Here is a 16,999-nt window from a genome sequence, read left to right as displayed (position 1 = left end):
TCTCCTGCCTCAGCCTTCCAAGTAGCTGGGATTACAAGCATGCACCACCACACCTGGCTAATTTTTTGTATTTTGTAGAGACAGGGTTTCACCGTGTTGGTCAGGCTAGTCTCTAACTCCTGACCTCAGGTGATCCACCTGCCTCAGCCTCCCAAAGTGCTGGGATTACAGGTGTGAGCCACTATGCCTGGTCTGTTAAGCTCTTAATATTATTTGGTGGTGACCATCTTATGAACTTAGGCATGGTGACACTTTAGCAATGAAACAGACTTTAAAAGAATAACCCATATGTGAGATTCCATTTTACTTGTCATTTTTTCATTTCTAAAATTCAGACACATTTAGATGCACAAATTAAAGTGTCAGTTCCCATGGTACTATTGTCAAAAATTGGCCATTCAAATTTCAAGACTTGGTAGACCTTTCCTTAGTGTTAAATTATCAACAAGGCCCTCCACCTCCTGAAGCCCCTGGGAATGTTTTATTTACATAAAAAGGCAGACTCCTGAAATGCAGAAAAAGCTCTTTTGTTTTGACAAAGTCCAAGTTACTGTCCAAGCAATCTTGTAGCGTTAAGGTAAAGACACATGTGTATCCCCCTCACAGTTGATGGCTCTGTGTTTTTTTTCTAAATAGCAATTGCCCCCACACGTGCGCATCTGGGATTCTGTGACATTGAATACTCTGCACGTCATTGGAATAGGTTTTTTTGACCGAGCAGTCACCTGTATTGCATTCTCAAAATCTGTAAGTACGTGCCATGTGGGTATTGCTGTCTTCTTCCACAGGAAGTAGAGAATCAACTCAGGGTTGAAGAGGGGGAGTTGACACACTCGATACCTGCCCCGGTGTATGTACAGATTTGGACTCTGAAACATTCCTGCTTCCCAGGACTTCTCAGTCAGAGGTCATATGCATGTCTCATCAGGGACACACACTTCCAATCAGACATCTCTAGCCACATGGGTTTGGTGATGAAAACAGACCCCCAGAGGCATTGTCCTCACTTTCCTTGAGGCTATTTGTGTGCTCTGGCCTTGAATTTTACCTGCTTCTTTCGAGGGTGGCTCCAGTGTGTCTGTCTCTGCCATTCTGCTACTGGAAAGGGGTCCCAATCCAGACCCCAAGGGAGAGTTCTTGGATCTCTTGTAAGAATTCAAGGCAAGTCCATAGAGTAAAGTGAAAGCAAGTTTATTAGGAAAGTAAAAGAATAAAAGAATGTCTACTCTATAGAGCAGTCCTGAGGGCTGCTGGTTGCCGATTTTTATGACTATTTCTTGATTATATGCTAAACAAGGGGGGGATTATTCATGCCTCCCCTTTTTAGACCATATAGGGTAACTTTCTGATGTTGCCATGGCATTTGTAAACTGTCATGGCGCTGGTGGGAGTGTAGCAGTGAGGACAACCAGAGGTCACTCTTGTCGCCATCTTGGTTTTGGCAGGATTTAGCAGACTTCTTTACTGCAAGTGATTATATCAGCAAGGTTTTTATGACCTGTATCTTGTGCCAATCTCCATCTCATTCTGTGACCTAGAATGCCTAACCACCTGGGAATGCAGCCCAGTAGGTCTCAGCCTCATTTTACCTAGCCCCTATTCAAGTTGCTCTGGTTCAAACGCCTCTGATATTTCTCCCCTCCCTTTTATAAGAGAATCCTTAATCCTCAGGGTTAAGGGACAAAGATCCATCTTCTGTAACTTCTTCAGGCTGAATAGGGGTGATGATATTCCTGCCTAACTGTTAGGGTCTCTTGTATTTGGGGTAGAGAAGAGCTCAGTCAGAAAGCATCAGTTTGGCAAGGTGATATCTGGAAGATTAATAAGTGTTCAACTTAAGAAAACATTGAGTAAGCTTATCCTGTATTCCTACACAAAGAGTACAACAGCAATATATTCCACAACAGTAAAACAAAATAAACAAAATTATCCCAAGTAAACTAAGAAGGCTTTTTATTAACTGGGCAACTATTGGAACCAAGCTGATATGGGGGTCTCTAGCTGATTCCAGTGTCTCCAGAATTAGAATACTGATCCAGATATTTACATTACCCATCGCTTTTATTTATTCTGAGCAGCAGTCAGAGATCACTGGTTGGTTCACAGGAATAAGCGGGGTTAGTCTAAATTGCAGAAAAAATTTAAAAAAAACTGTTGAAACTAGAATCTAATAACAAATGTACCATAGTTCTTGAAATATAATTTCTCTCTCCAGTCTCCCATTTTTACTAAAGACAAACCATAATAGGACTGATTTGTTTGGAAACATAAGCCTTAGTCTTATATACTTGGCTGGATTATTGTATAAAGTACAGCAAGAATATTTATTTTTCACATAGGCTTTTTAAATTGCCTTTACTGGAACTCTGTTCCATAAGGAATCTCAGATAAGACCTTTTTTAAAGCAAGCCCAGCCATGGGTTTATATCCTCAAATACCTATGGGTTGGGTAAATTCCTCTCCTCTTGGGGGGTCCCAAGATAACTTGGGGCTCCTGGGCCTGTGAGAAAGTGACATTCTTTACTTACCACAGGTCAGGAACCCTTTACAGGGACTATGGAGACAAGGTACAAGGCCAGTTTCCCCCAAGGGTCTTCTATGGACTCTACAATTCAAATTTGATTCCTTAAAGGAAAGCATGCCATTCCTGTCAAAAAAATAACCAGTTTCTCCAGTTGTGTCCTGTTACAAACAAAAACAAATTCTTTACAATTATGCAATTAACTATATTGCCATAAATTAAAAATACTCACAAATAGTTTCTAAATTCTGGAGAAATCAGGTAAAGAGAAACATATGCTTCAAATTTTGTTCATAGCAGTGTACTTTACTTGTTAAAAGCTCTAAATAGCTCAAAAGAAAAGTTTTCTTGACTTTGAAAAAAACAAAGGATCAGCAACTTTTTAAGCGAAGTCAAAAAAGATGACTTCAGTCTTCTATTAGTTTGGTTCATGCAGTTAACTCCTGTTCTGCTTGATATTCAGGAACATTTTAGCTCTCCATGAGAGTCCTGAAAGTTTTTTCCTCTATTCTAATGTTACAACTTCGAAAGTAATCAGAAACTTGCATTCAAGAGCACTTGTTAAAGGCCTATATCTGATTATAAGCCACCTTTTAAATAGGACCAAAACAAGACAAGAATTGTCTGTGGATAACAAAAAGTCTTAGGACAGCCACAGTTAAAGCCACAATTGACAACGAAATTTACTCCTGGAGCACACAATAATTTAACATAACAAGTACAACTATTAATAACATACACTAAGTCATATCAGAATTTTAGGAGTTTCACCTAATTTTGGAACACATACCAATAACATATTTATACAAATATAACCCAAAGAAAGCCAATTTCCTATTTGACAGTGCTTCCTGTATGACTTTTATACCAAATAAGCCAAATTTCACCTTTATATTTGTGTACTATTGATGTTAAATATTCTTAATAAAACCTCATAGATAAATCTATTCTTTTTTTTTTTTTTTTTTTTTTTTGAGACAGTGTCTCACTCTGTCACCCAGGCTGGAGGGCAGTGGCATGATTTCAGCTCACTGCAACCTCCGCCTCCCAGGTTCAAGCAATTCTCCCACCTCAGCCTCCCTAGAAGCTGGGATTACAGGTGTACACCACCACGCCCAGCTATTTGTTTGTATTTTTAGTAGAGACAGGTTTCACTATGTTGGCCATGCTGATCTTGAACTCCTGACCTCAAGTGATCCACTGGCCTTGGCCTCCCAAAGTGCTGGGGTTACAGGTGTGAGCCATCGTGCCTGGCCAATCTATTCCATTTTAATCAGTATGACCATAAAGTAAGATTTTTATAAACTGTTTATTAATCCTTTACAATTTTTGTTAAAAAGCAGATCATTGCTCAGAGAAAAACCCGTTGTGCTTTTATTCCAATGTTTAATTTACAGAAAAATTGATTAATACCCCTTTAACTTTAGCCAGTATGTTCACACAGAATTTCTTTTACAAGATTAATTTTTCACAAACTTTTGACAACTTGCTTTAACTTTCAGCTTTATCCTATCTAATTTAAAACAATAATTTAACTTTTTAATCTAGGTGAAAAAATAATAATAATAATAATTCACCTTTCCATGCCTTCTTATAATTTATTACCAAAACACATTTCACTTTCTTTGTACACCTTACATGTAAAATTGTTTTTATTTCCCAAAAATTACTTAAGTCATGTGAACTGAAAGGCATTACACTTTTTACTTTTCTTACAAAATATTTGATTTAAGCTCTTATTATTACACCAATTAATCAAAGCTCTTTCATATACAGACATCACACACATAATACATGTAAATACACAGACAAAAAATAAAGGACTCATTCCCTAAACCAGGAATTGAACCCTGATCCCAGGCTGCCATTGTGATGGCAGAGACCAAGATAAAGTACTGCCTGCCACATGGTTACAAGGTCAAGCTCCCAAGCACCTGAAACAAGATAAGAGCGAAACTTTATCCAGATTTTTTTCAGGAACCTGCCGCAAAATTTGTAACTGACCAGTTTGCTGTGCTACCTTGAACAGTGGATTTACAGGGTCTTAGGCCCACATTCTATCCTATGGTACCCCTCTTTATGACAGAACGATATAGAAAGACAAATTTATAACACAAAGTACAACAGATTCTCTACAGCTTAAAATTACCCTCACAAATCCTTTTTTCCCTTTAATCAAAACTTTACAGGAGATAAACAGTGATTTTTGCCATTCATTCAACCAGTTTGCATAGAGAGAGGGAGGTAGAGCAAGGCCAGAAGTCTGACTGGTAAGAAATTCTTACTCTCTTGCTGGCGTGGCAGGCTTCTGGGTTCCCTTTCCCTGAGGCGGCCCTAGTGATCCGGCTGGCTGCACCACAGCCCTGGGGCCAAGCCACATCATAAAGGAAAATTACCTTTTTCCGTCCTGGCCAGAGCAAAATATGTGTGACGAAACATGGACATTAGCCATTCAGCTTAGCACACGATATCAAACTGGCAAGGCTCAAACATGCCCCTGGTTGGCCCCATCCTTGTTAATCCAGCCTCCAACCAGGAGTTTCAACTTATGGTCTCTGGGCAAGATGGTGGCCCTGAGTAATAGAAAACATAAGAAAGGGAAAGGAGAGAGAAAAAAGCATTGCCTGTGGCAGGGCGGGGAAGGCGAAGAGCTCAGGGAGGCCAGAGAAAGACCTGCCCACTGCAGCGACACTGAAAAGTTCAGGTGGCTGCTTGTTGATAACAAAGGGATCTTTTCCAGCATTCCCATCAGCTCTTAAATTTCCCCTTTTGGGGAGGAAAAAGCTCCCCATGTCCCCTGATCTTGTACATGCCTAATTCTGTCACTCTAGACATCGGCAAAGAGTGCAAGGCAGATTAATCCAAAGATAATAGCAGTTAACATCCCATAGTGCCAAACCTGTTCTTAGCTGAAAGGGGCTTTACTGAGAGGGGCCTCTCACCCCCTAAATCTTAGGAAGGAATCTAACCTTCCTAAATTGGGCCTGGAACCCAAGGTCTGTCAAGCGTCCTTGCCTTTTATTAATAGGGGCATTTAACTCGCTCTGTCTTAGGAGAGACTCCTAAGTTGGGCCTCTAACCAAATCCCGTCCTTTACCCAGGTATATGCACCCCACTTACCCAAAATCAGCCATTCGGTGTGGACAGATGATTTTTCTTCGCGTCGGGGGTCTCTTCAGTGTCATCCCTTTGGGGTTCACCAGAAAGATATTACCAGACCCCACCACTTACTAAAGTTAGCCTTTGGATCGGAGGTTTCCTCAGTATTGTCCCTTCTGTGGTCTCCAGAAAGATGTCACCGGACCCCACCACTTACCCAAAGTCAGCCTTTGGGTTGGGAGTTTCCTCAGTGTCGTCACTTCATGGTCACCAGAAAGATGTGACCATAAAGGGGTCCCCATCCAGACCCCAAAAGAGAGTTCTTGGATCTCACGCAAGAAAGAATTCTAGGCGATTCCATAAAGTGAAAGCAAGTATTTTAGGAAAGTAAAGGAATAAAAGAATGGCTACTCCATAGACAGAGCAGCCCCAAGGGCTGCTGGTTGCCCGTTTCATGGTTATTTCTTGATGATGTGCTAAACGAGGGATGGATTATTGATGCCTCCCCTTTTTAGAGCATATAGGTTAACTTCCTGAGGTTACCATGACATTTATAAACTGTCATGGTGCTGGTGGGAGTGTAGCAGTGAGGACGACCAGAAGTCACTCTTGTTGCCATCTTGGTTTTGGTGGGATTTAGCCGGCTTCTTTATTGCAAGCTGTTTTATCAGCAAGGTCTTTATAACCTGTGTCTTGTGCCAACCTCCTATCTCATTCTTTGACCTAGAATGCCTAACCATCTGGGAATGCAGCCCAGTAGGTCTCAGCCTTATTTTACCCAGCCCCCATTAAAGATAGACTTGCTCTGGTTCAAACGCCTCTGTCAAGCCCAACGTGGCTGGCAGGCAGCCTGGCCGCACGCAGGGATTGGACAGGGCCTTGTGGTCTTCCAGGCTTCCTTAGGACATGCTGGTTCAGCAGACCCACCCCACACTCTTTTAAACCACTTCAACCACTTCAGAAACCCGTATTCACATACATGTGCACGTGCTCACATGAAAAGACCCCCGTGTACTCAGGCTTCCAGAGCCGAGGCCTTGTGCAGCCCTGCAGCAGCCACGTTCACAGCTGCTAACAGCCCCTGTGCCACGCCTGCTGCTAACAGCCCCTGTGCCACGCCTGCTGCGGGCACTGTCTGCTCTAGGAGGGTCTCTTGTTTTCATGCAACCCAGTGGTGAAGAGACACCGCCCTGGCCCCTCTGTTCCCCAACTCCTGTTTCTTCACTCCCCTTCATTTACCTGCTCTTTCTGTCTGGTCAAGAAAGCATGTCTTGGCTGGGCACAGTGGCTTGGTCAGGCACAGTGGCCAACACTTTAGGAGTCTGAAGTAGTAGGATTGCTTGAACCCAGGAGTTTGTGACCAGCCTGGGCAACATAGGGAGATTCCATCTCTACAAATAATAATAATAAAAATTATCTGGGAGTGCTGGTACACACCACGGTTCCAGCTACATGGGAGGCTGGGGTAGGAGGATTGCTTGAGCCTGGGAGGTCAAGGGTGCAGAGAGCCATGATTGCACCACTGCACTCTGACCTGGGTGACAGAGGAAAATACTGTCTCCAGAAAAAGAAAGACAGAGAGAGAGAGAGAAGAAAGAAAGAGAAAGAGAGAGAGAGAGAGGGAAGAAGGGAGGGAAGGAGGGAGGAAGGAAGAAAGGAAGGGAGAGAGAAAGAAAGCAGGTCTCAGAAGCAATGGATGAGTATTCTTTAACTACAATGTAGCGGACTCTTTATTAAAAATAAAATTTGATGTTTATTTTTAATCATGTTCAACGCACTTGATTCTCAGATATAGTCTTCCTGTGAATAACTTTCTTTTAGAATGGAGGAACCAATCTCTGTGCTGTGGATGACTCCAACGACCATGTGCTCTCTGTATGGGACTGGCAGAAAGAAGAAAAACTGGCGGATGTGAAGGTCATACTCCGAGCCTTTTTTGGGCTGCATTAATGTTTTCCCATTCCGAGCCGCCCTGGCACAGTGGTAGCCCCCTTTCAGCGGGCTCCAGGGCCCATTCCTGCCCCAGCCCTTGGGTATGACGCCTTCGCCTTAGAATCCTTTGTCCCCAGTTCCTCTCCCATCATGAGACTTTGACCCCAGGTCCTGTTAGGGTTTTTCCTTTTTTCACCATGTCTGTAAGATTCTTCTCTTCCTCATTTCATAGCCACTACCCTTTTAATTCATCCAGTCATGTATTTTCTGGCTGTTTCTTTCATTTGCTTGACACACCCCGAGCGCCTGCCGTGTGCTCGCACGGCGCGTGGAGGCCCGGAAATGCGCTCAGGTGTAAAGGTGCACTCGCTGCCCAGGCACCTGCAGCTGCGGGAAGGGCGGGTGTGGGCGGGGGCCACCAGCACAGGGGCGCCTCCAAAGTGGAACAGACTCAGGAAAGACCAGCGGGAGCCCCGAGCTAAACCCCAAATCCTTCCCAACAGGATTCCTCCTGAGAGGGGCCCCTTGGGACTTCTTTGACTGCCTCTAATCCATTTTGCACAATATGTCAAATTCCCTTGCCTTGACTTTCTGACCTTTTTCTATTTCTATTTTCTATTGGATCCCTATTTTTATAGAATTGAATTCAGATTTCTCATCTTTGCATCTATCAACCTTAGATAACCTTACTCACCTAACTTTCTCTGCTACGTGTCTGGGAGGCAGACCTTATATTCTGACCAGGCCTCTTCCCTGACACCTGTGTTCATGCGCTAGCCCCACCTTCTGATATTCTAGGCAGGTGTTTAAGTTCTTCTTGCTATGTTGCTAGGTTAGAAGGCATCACAGGTAGGTCATTATCCAGGCTCAAGAATGTGTAACTGCATTATTAAATAGAAGCAGTGATCAGAGCCCAATCCAACAGGCCAAGGTGCGGGTCTTGGAAGTTAGGGTGTGGGCTGAGGGTGGTGGAGGTGACACCCGAAGAGCTAGATCTACTCCATGGGACCCCAGGCTGGGTCCCTGAGCCACAGGCAGTGTTCCAGGAGTCAGACGCAGGAGAGACTCCCTGGGGAAACGGGCAGCCAGAGTCAGCCAGGAACAATGGACCTTTGTAAAATCCATTCCAGGGCCCTCCCTGGAAATTACATTTACTAGATAGGGGGCGAAGCCTAGAGATCTGCATTTTACCATTTCTGGTGATTCCATTTGATCAGCCAGACTGGGAACCCATGACTAGCAGATGAGAGCAAACGCTTGCAGGCAGGTGAGAGCAAACGCTTGCAGGCAGGTGAGAGCAAACGCTTGCAGTTCTGAAGTCCCTCTGGTCCTAACTCCCTCCTCAGCAAAGCATGCTGCATGCCTGCTCTATGCCTGGCCCTGGGAGAGGCCCTGGCCTAGACAGAGGACTCCTGGGTGCTTCCTGTCCTCAAGGACTCATTGTCAAGTGGGGGAGACAGACAAGGAGGAGGCATTAAGGCCTGCACCAGCATACGCTTGGTGTTTATAGCAAGATGGATTCAATGGGGGAAATCATAGGCATTGTGCTTGCCTTGAATTTCTTATTTATTTGTGGCTCAGATTTTACTTGTTTTCCTACATGTGTCTTACGTGTTTTAAGAGATGTGAGGCATCCGAGTCCCTGTTTTTCCTATAGTGCTCTAATGAAGCTGTGTTTGCTGCGGATTTCCACCCCACGGACACCAACATCATAGTTACCTGTGGAAAATCACATCTCTACTTTTGGACACTAGAAGGAAGCTCCCTTAATAAGAAGCAAGGATTATTCGAGGTAAAGTTAAATTATGATTTTTGTTTTATTTTTCTCTGGTATTTGTGATTGGCTAGATGCATCTTTCTGGGGGCTGTGGTGCTCAACACGATCCCTTGGGATCCCTCACATAGTTGGGGAGCACGTCACACCTGGTAAGTAACACTGGTAATGTAGTGAAGAAAAAGACAGGGCAAGCCTAGGTGGAGGGCAGGGAAGGACCTGGACCCGGGGAGCACCAGGCCTCCCACAGTGGCACTGGTTGCAGAGAGTATCGGGCGATGAAGTCATCAGGAGGCAGGCAACCTGCCTTTGCAAAGGATGAGAGAGACTTCCTGTGCCTTTTGTCTGGATGTTGTGGGGCTGTGAGAGCACCAGGGGGCAGCACCTCTTCCCAGGGGTCCATCTGCCACCACCTCCCTGAAGCTCGTTTCGAGGACCCCTTTATTCTGGTGCTCGGGCCCTGCCCTTTAGGCTGACAGCATAGCCCCACCCTTCTCCCTGGCCAGTACCCTTCTCCATTTGCTATCTGCAGCTTTATGATTCCCCAGCCACTTGGAGTTGCTAGAAATCACTTTGTCTTAGAGCAGTTAATCTCACAGCAGAAGTTATGTAACTTCTGCTGATGGACAGAAATGCAAGGTGTGCACAGTGGTTACAGAAGGTGACACTGTCCAGCTTGGGACCACTGCGAATCTAGATGTTATTAGTACAAATGAAAGGTTGTCTGGAATATATATATGTTGTATGGATTAAATATATATATATATAATTTTTTTGCCACATTCTACAGAAACAAGAAAAGCCAAAGTTTGTCCTCTGTGTGACTTTCTCTGAAAATGGTGACACCATTACTGGAGATTCGAGTGGCAACATCTTAGTATGGGGAAAAGGTAATAAGTGATAGTTCCCAAAAACCAATGGTTTTTGGTAATGTTGTAAGAGATCAAACATGAGTGCTTTATGGATCACGAGGTCAGGAGATCGAGACCATCCTGGCTAACATGGTGAAACCCCATCTCTACTAAAAATACAAAAAACTAGCCGGGCGTGGTGGCGGGCGCCTGTAGTCCCAGCTACTCGGAGGCTGAGGCGGGAGAATGGCGTGAACCCGGGAGGTGGAGCTTGCGGTGAGCCGAGATCGCGCCACTGCACTCCAGCCTGGGCGACAGAGCGAGACTCCGTCTCAAAAAAAAAAAAAAAAAAGAATTGTCTATTAATACAATGTACAGGAGTAGGATTAAATTTCAAGTTACAGAGACACACACATACATGTGTGCATATGTAACCTGAAACCATAGAACTAGAACAGAGAAAAAGCACAGAATAGTAAGAGTTACTGACCTTTATAGCATTCTGAAAGGCTCTTTAAGCCCAAGCTATTATGATGGAATTAAATAGCTTTATTAGGAAATCCACTGACAGATTATAATGATGAAATTAATGACTACTTATAGGTCTGTAAAATATTTAAGTAATTATCCTGATTTATATAGCATTTGGCAGACATTTATTGAAAGCTAATTATGTGCTAACTGTGAACATACAACTAAGTCAGACCCAAATCCCCTGCTGTCCTTGAGCAAAGTTTGCTAAGGGAGATGCATCACTCAGAAAGCATGCGTCCAGTTATGTCCAATGAGCATTTATGAGCACTTACCCTGTGACAGGAAAAAAGGGAAAATCCACCATCCCTTTTCTCAAGGATCTTTGAGTTGGGGCTGAAGGTGGAGACGGACTTGTAAATGCAATTTCAGAAGCATGTGGTGACGTTTCCAGTATCCCTGCTGCTCTTGGCGCTAGGTGTCTTATCCACTGTTCACTTAATCCTTAGAACAATCCTGCAGGGTAAGCAGCAGCCCCATTCCACCAAGGGGGATCTGAGGGTAGAGTAACTAAGCAATTTGTCCAGAGAAACAGCTCACTAGAGAACAGGGATCTAAACTCAGAGCCCACATTCTCAGCCATGAGAATGCATATTCAACAATGCATATTTTCCTTCATTCTAAAGTAACCCATTTCATACTTGTCTGGTGCTCTGCAAATGTCTAGAAATTGGATCCTTCATAGATTCATATTGCAATGATGTGCTCACGGACAACATTGCCTTTTAAAACCAAAGTCAGATAAGATTAGAAAATGGGCAGAGGCAGCCTTTTGACAATGTGCTAATGATGGTTTTCTTGGTGTGTTTAGGTACGAATCGAATAAGCTATGCAGTTCAAGGGGCCCATGAGGGTGGCATTTTTGCACTTTGTATGTTAAGAGATGGCACACTGGTGTCGGGAGGTGGGAAAGACCGAAAGCTCATTTCTTGGAGCGGGAACTATCAAAAACTTCGTAAAACAGAGGTAAGTCATCAAGGCTACTGCTAAAATTTGTTTTTAACCTAAACTATTATCCTTTATTAGTTTGAAATCTGTAGCTTACAGTTTTGAAAATTGTTTAGATGAAATCACATGATATGGGAGCAATGTATTTTATTAAAATCCTGGAGGCAGGTTAAATATAACTAATGAAATAGAATTAGGTTGAGGTTGTAACACACTTCATATTTAGAATATTTTTATTCTCAATTTTCCAAAGGACTGTTACCCACATTTTGCTTTATTATAAAAATCTGTCTTCTCTTTTTTTTTTTTTTTTTTTTTGAGGGCAGGGTCTGGCTCTGTCACCCAGGCTGGAGTGCAGTGGTGTGATCACAGTTTACTGCAACCTCTGCCTCCTGGGCTCAAGCGATCCTCCACCTCAGCCTCCCAAGCAGCTGGAACTACAGACACACACCACCACACCTGGCTAATTTTTGTAATTTTTTAGAGATGTTGCCCAGGCTGGTTTGGAACTCCTGAGCTCAAGCGATCCTCCCACCTCAGCCTCCCAAAGTGCTGGATTACAAGCGTGAGCCACCACGCCCAGCCTCCTTTAACTTTTAATTTCTAACATGTTATTTTGGAGACATTATTACATTGAGTGAACTAGTATTTGTTGAGTATCTACTTTGTACATGGCACTCACCTAAGTGCCAGCGTGCTCCCTAGGGCTGTGACTCCTTTTGATACCCAGTGTACCTCCCCATTATCTACTTGGCAGCCCTGCATTCCAGTAGGCACCAGAGGCAAGATATTTAATTTTCCTTCTACCCACTCAGTGAATTTTCTCCCCCAATTCCAGGAAATTGTGAGCAGACACTGCAAAATTGGCCTCATTCTGAAGAGTGATGCTTTTCATCCCTAGCTTAGAATGGACAGACTGTAGGACTTTGAACCCAGATACACACAAAACACTTATATTTTACATCACAGAGCAATATGGCACCACCCTCTGGCAGTGTGAAAATTTAGTTCTGTTGAGTATTTCCCTTAATAAAGGAAGTTCTTCATCTGAGCTTTGGAAATCACTTCCCCTTGCATGGAGATTCTGTTGTGAGAACATTTTTATTAGTAAGATTTGACCAGCGTTTAGTTGAATATATTGTGAATTGCTAGAGTCATAGACATGCCCATGTCATATACAACTGTAAAGAAAGCTCCAAAGCCCCATTTAATTTCATTAAAGCTATTCACTGTTTGTTAGTATCTGGTTCCTCCTCATTAGCATGGGTCATCATGAACTTGACTCAAATCTGTGCTAACAAACCACACTGGAGAATGTGTGAGGGGAGGCCGCTTCTATCCTGGAACAGGAAAGCCTAACAGCAACCTGCCAGGGTCAAGCTGCAGCGTTTGTTCTTTTTATAGTACAAGAACTTTGTTTCTTTATTATAGCAAATTGTTCTTAATGCCTGTGTTTTGCAATTCTTTCTGTTAACATTTAGATTATTCCATATGTTTATATTGATCTTTAAACTGAACAGAGTGACATTGCCAAAGAATTTACCATTTTAAATTGTGTTATGGCAGTGTTACATTATTATTATTATTATTATTATTATTATTATTATTATTATTTTGAGACAGGGTCTAGCTGTGTTACCCAGGCTGGAGTGCAATGGCGTGATCTTCAGCATCTGCCTCCCAGGCTCAAGTGATTCTCCCACTTCAGCCTCCTGAGTAGCTGGGACTACACGCACCACCATACCCAGCTAATTTGTTTTGTATTTTTTGTAGAAATGGAGTGTCGCTATATTGCCCAGGCTGGTCTGGAACTCCTGGGCTCAAGCATTCCCCCCACCTCGGCCCCCCAAAGTGCTGGGATTACAGAGTGAGCTACCCCGCCTGGCCTATATTATTTTTTATTTTCTGAATTGTATCTACTGTTGCTATCAGAAATTATAAAAAGTAAAGAGAAAACTTACCAGTAGCATTCCTTATTTTTAAATTTTGTTGAGGAAAATGCTTTTTCTTAACCTTGTTCTTGCTTATGCTTCTAAGATATATAAAGATATGTAAAATGTTTGTAGTTTAAAAGTAGGGCTTAGGGTTTTGATCACTCACTCAGCAGTTGGCTGTGGTATCTGTTTTTTTGAGATGGAGTTTCTCTCTTGTCACCCAGGCTGGAGTGTAGTGACGTCATCTCAGCTCACTGCAACCTCCACCTCCTAGGTTCAAGTGATTCTCCTGCCTCAGCCTCCCAAGGAGCTGGGATTACAGCCACCCACCGCCACGCCCAGCTAATTTTTGTATTTTTACTAGAGACAGGTTTCAGCATGTTGGCCAGGCTGGTCTCTAACTCCTGACCTCAGGTGATCCACCTGCCTCAGCCTCCCAATGTGCTGGATTACAGGCGTGAGCCACCGTGCCTGGCCAGCTGTGGTGTCTATGTGAAACTCTCTGTATATATGTGTATACAACATATATATTTGAATGTACATTATATGTATATACATATGTGTATATAAAACTGTTATAGGGACTATCATGATAAATAAGTGTTTTGAATGACCGAGCTAACAACTGAATGAAATTGTACATCTTTTCTTTTCATACGACTTTTCAATGCAGATTCCAGAGCAGTTTGGTCCAATACGTACAGTGGCCGAGGGGAAAGGTGATGTGATCCTGATTGGCACAACTCGAAACTTTGTCCTGCAGGGCACTCTGTCAGGGGACTTCACACCCATTACTCAGGTACGATCCCGCTCAGCAGGCCCAGCAAACACTCTCACTTTGCATTATATCAGACTCTAATCAAGCATTACAAACAGTTGCTCATTACTGTGCTTTATACTACAATAACCTTCCTCCACCCCAGAGTGTCAGTGGCTGCTGGCGATGGGAGGAGAGAAACTGTTGAGAGCAATTATGAAGTCAGCCTGAAGCCTCAGTTTATCATCGCTTCGGCTCCTGAGGGCAGACTGTAGTATCTCAGAGAGCTTCTGTTTGTCTTGATTCTTTGTAGGGTCACACTGATGAGCTCTGGGGACTGGCCATCCATGCCTCAAAACCTCAGTTCTTGACCTGTGGGCATGACAAGCATGCCACTCTCTGGGACGCTGTGGGTCACCGTCCCGTCTGGGACAAAATAATAGAGGTAAACATGCACATTACATTTCCATTTTTCTTACAGAAATTCATCTGGAACATGTTTATTTTTTGCATGAAATCAACAGTGATATAAAGTTGTCCCAAAGCAGATGTTATGTATCTATTTAGAGTTGCCTTAACATTGCAATTGCATTTAACAGTGTTACTTTTAACATTGCCTCAAGTGGCCTCAGCCATGTACTTTTGAAGTTTACTGTTGAAATTTTCTGACAGCAAATTGTTCTTTCCAAGTTCATTGTCAGATTTTCCGAGTACAGTCTCTCAGCCATCTTAAGAGCTAAAAAATCCTTGTTATGAGCCTGCATTCCATTTACAGTGTACCCTCTGAATAGGAATTTACAAGCTGTACTAAACACACGATTGAATATATCTCTACATTTTGAGTTTGATGGTAAAGTGAACTTTCATTTGAAAGTCAGCTGGGCACGGTGGCTCACACCTATAATCCCAGCACTTTGGGAGGCCAAGGCAGGCGGATCACCTGAGGTTGGGAGCTCGAGACCAGCCTGACCAACATGGAGAAACCCCGTCTCTACTAAAAATACAAAATTAGCCGGGCATGGTGCTGCATGCCTGTAGCCCCAGCTACTTGGGAGGCTGAGGCAGGAGAATAGCTTGAACCCGGGAGGCAGTGAGCCGAGATCGCACCATTGCACTCCAGCCTGGACAACAACAGCGAAACTCTGTCTCAAAAAAAAAAAAAAAAAAGTCAACATCTCTGTGAATTTGGCAAAAGAAACTCTGATGACCTGTCAGAGTGTTGAAATGCCCTTTCCCCACATGTATTACTTGAGCACTGACTGTTTGCATGCCAAGCACCGTGCGTGTATTTTCGTTAATCCCTGTAGCAGCTCTGCAGGTTGAAGAGGTTTTTTTAACTCTGGTTTTATTGATTAGGAAATTGAGGTGTAGAGAAGTTAAATAACTTGCCAAGGTCACTAAGTTAGTGAGTGACCTAGTCAGTGTTAGGACCCAGCTCAGTCTGACTCCTAAACTCTGGTTCTTTCCACTGCATTACACTGTAGCGAATCAGAAGCTCGTTCTCTGTTGCCGGTGCCCTAATGATCTGTGCAATCCCATTGCACAGAGGAAATAACCCTTCTGTAAACCAACACATCATCCTTTCATCCCCCATGGAGTTACTGGCATGTCCCAGGTGCTAGGTCCAAGTTTCAGCTCCTTCCCTTCATTTTCACGGAAGGGGTGCTGGTCACTGGTGGCCAGCTGAGCCGTGAGGTGGAGGGGCCCAAGGGGCAGGCACTACCACTCCAGAAAGCAGACGTGACCCGCGATGGCAGGAAGAGGCTAAAGGAAACAGTGTTATGTGTTCTATCTATGCCCTAGTGGTCCCGGAGGGCTGAAGGCAATGACGGCTCCTTTACCAGTCTGTTAATCATCTAGCCTAACATAAGGGTCAGAGCTTCAAACTGGAAGCCAGAGAACTGCAATGAAGTTCTAGCTCCTCTGCCTACTGGTCTTGTGGCTTGGACATCTGTAACTCAGTGTCCACATCTCAAAATTGTTACGAGGCCCAAATGAATGACACAGACAGAAGTGCTTTGTAAATGGTAGAACTTCGAGTGAACATGATTTCTATTTGTATATTAGTGGCGGCTCTGAGCTTAACTACAGCTCCTACTATAGAAAGAAAGCACTGAAATAATGTAATCATATATTAAGTTTCTTTCTCTTGGTTTTTTTAGATTATCTGGTGGATCTCAGGGCCTCCTATTTTCACTACCACTGCTACTTTTCTTCCCGATTTCCTTAATCTCTTCTCTCTTCATCCTAAACACTGCTGCCAAGTGCCCTTCTATCTAAAACACACATGCAATCGTGTCACTCTTTTTATTGAAAGGACAAGGCCATTCAAAGTGTTCTTATTTCCTAGTGATCCAAGTCCTTACCGTGGCAGTGACATCACTAGTGTCATATACTCTGTGCTGTAAGCCCATTGACCTACCTGCCATTCCTCAAATATGCCCAGAGCTGTGTTGCTTCCATTGCTTTTATTGCATTGTTGCCCCCTTCACCGTGGTCCAAAAAACGACTGGAGTGGCCACATCTCACCTTCACCAGTGGTAATTCTTCCTCTCCTGGGAGGCCCAAGTCCAGTCATCTGCACCGCAAAGCCTTGGCCCAGCTTCCCAGTGTCACCTCATCCCTCCCTCCCCTGTGATTCCACAGCACCTT

The 16,999-nt window shown here is 43.6% G+C and overlaps 1 protein-coding gene across 3 annotated transcripts in view; it reads left to right on the top strand.

The window, feature by feature from the left end:
- Positions 1–16,999, top strand: part of EML1 (echinoderm microtubule associated protein like 1) — a 228,872-nt gene that overhangs the window by 186,304 nt on the left and 25,569 nt on the right. For all 3 annotated transcript variants that reach the window (XM_011991646.1, XM_011991647.1, XM_011991648.1), the window contains 7 exons: positions 637–747; positions 7,442–7,537; positions 9,210–9,344; positions 10,117–10,216; positions 11,520–11,674; positions 14,264–14,389; positions 14,661–14,792. In XM_011991646.1, coding sequence (XP_011847036.1) covers positions 637–747; positions 7,442–7,537; positions 9,210–9,344; positions 10,117–10,216; positions 11,520–11,674; positions 14,264–14,389; positions 14,661–14,792 — 855 coding nt within the window. The remainder of the gene's footprint in view (positions 1–636; positions 748–7,441; positions 7,538–9,209; positions 9,345–10,116; positions 10,217–11,519; positions 11,675–14,263; positions 14,390–14,660; positions 14,793–16,999) is intronic.

This window comes from Mandrillus leucophaeus, unplaced genomic scaffold (assembly GCF_000951045.1).
Source record: "Mandrillus leucophaeus isolate KB7577 unplaced genomic scaffold, Mleu.le_1.0 Scaffold4, whole genome shotgun sequence".
NCBI lineage: Eukaryota > Metazoa > Chordata > Mammalia > Primates > Cercopithecidae > Mandrillus > Mandrillus leucophaeus.
The sequence above is the reverse complement of the archived record's forward strand: the minus strand, read 5'-3'. Positions and strand labels throughout refer to the sequence as shown.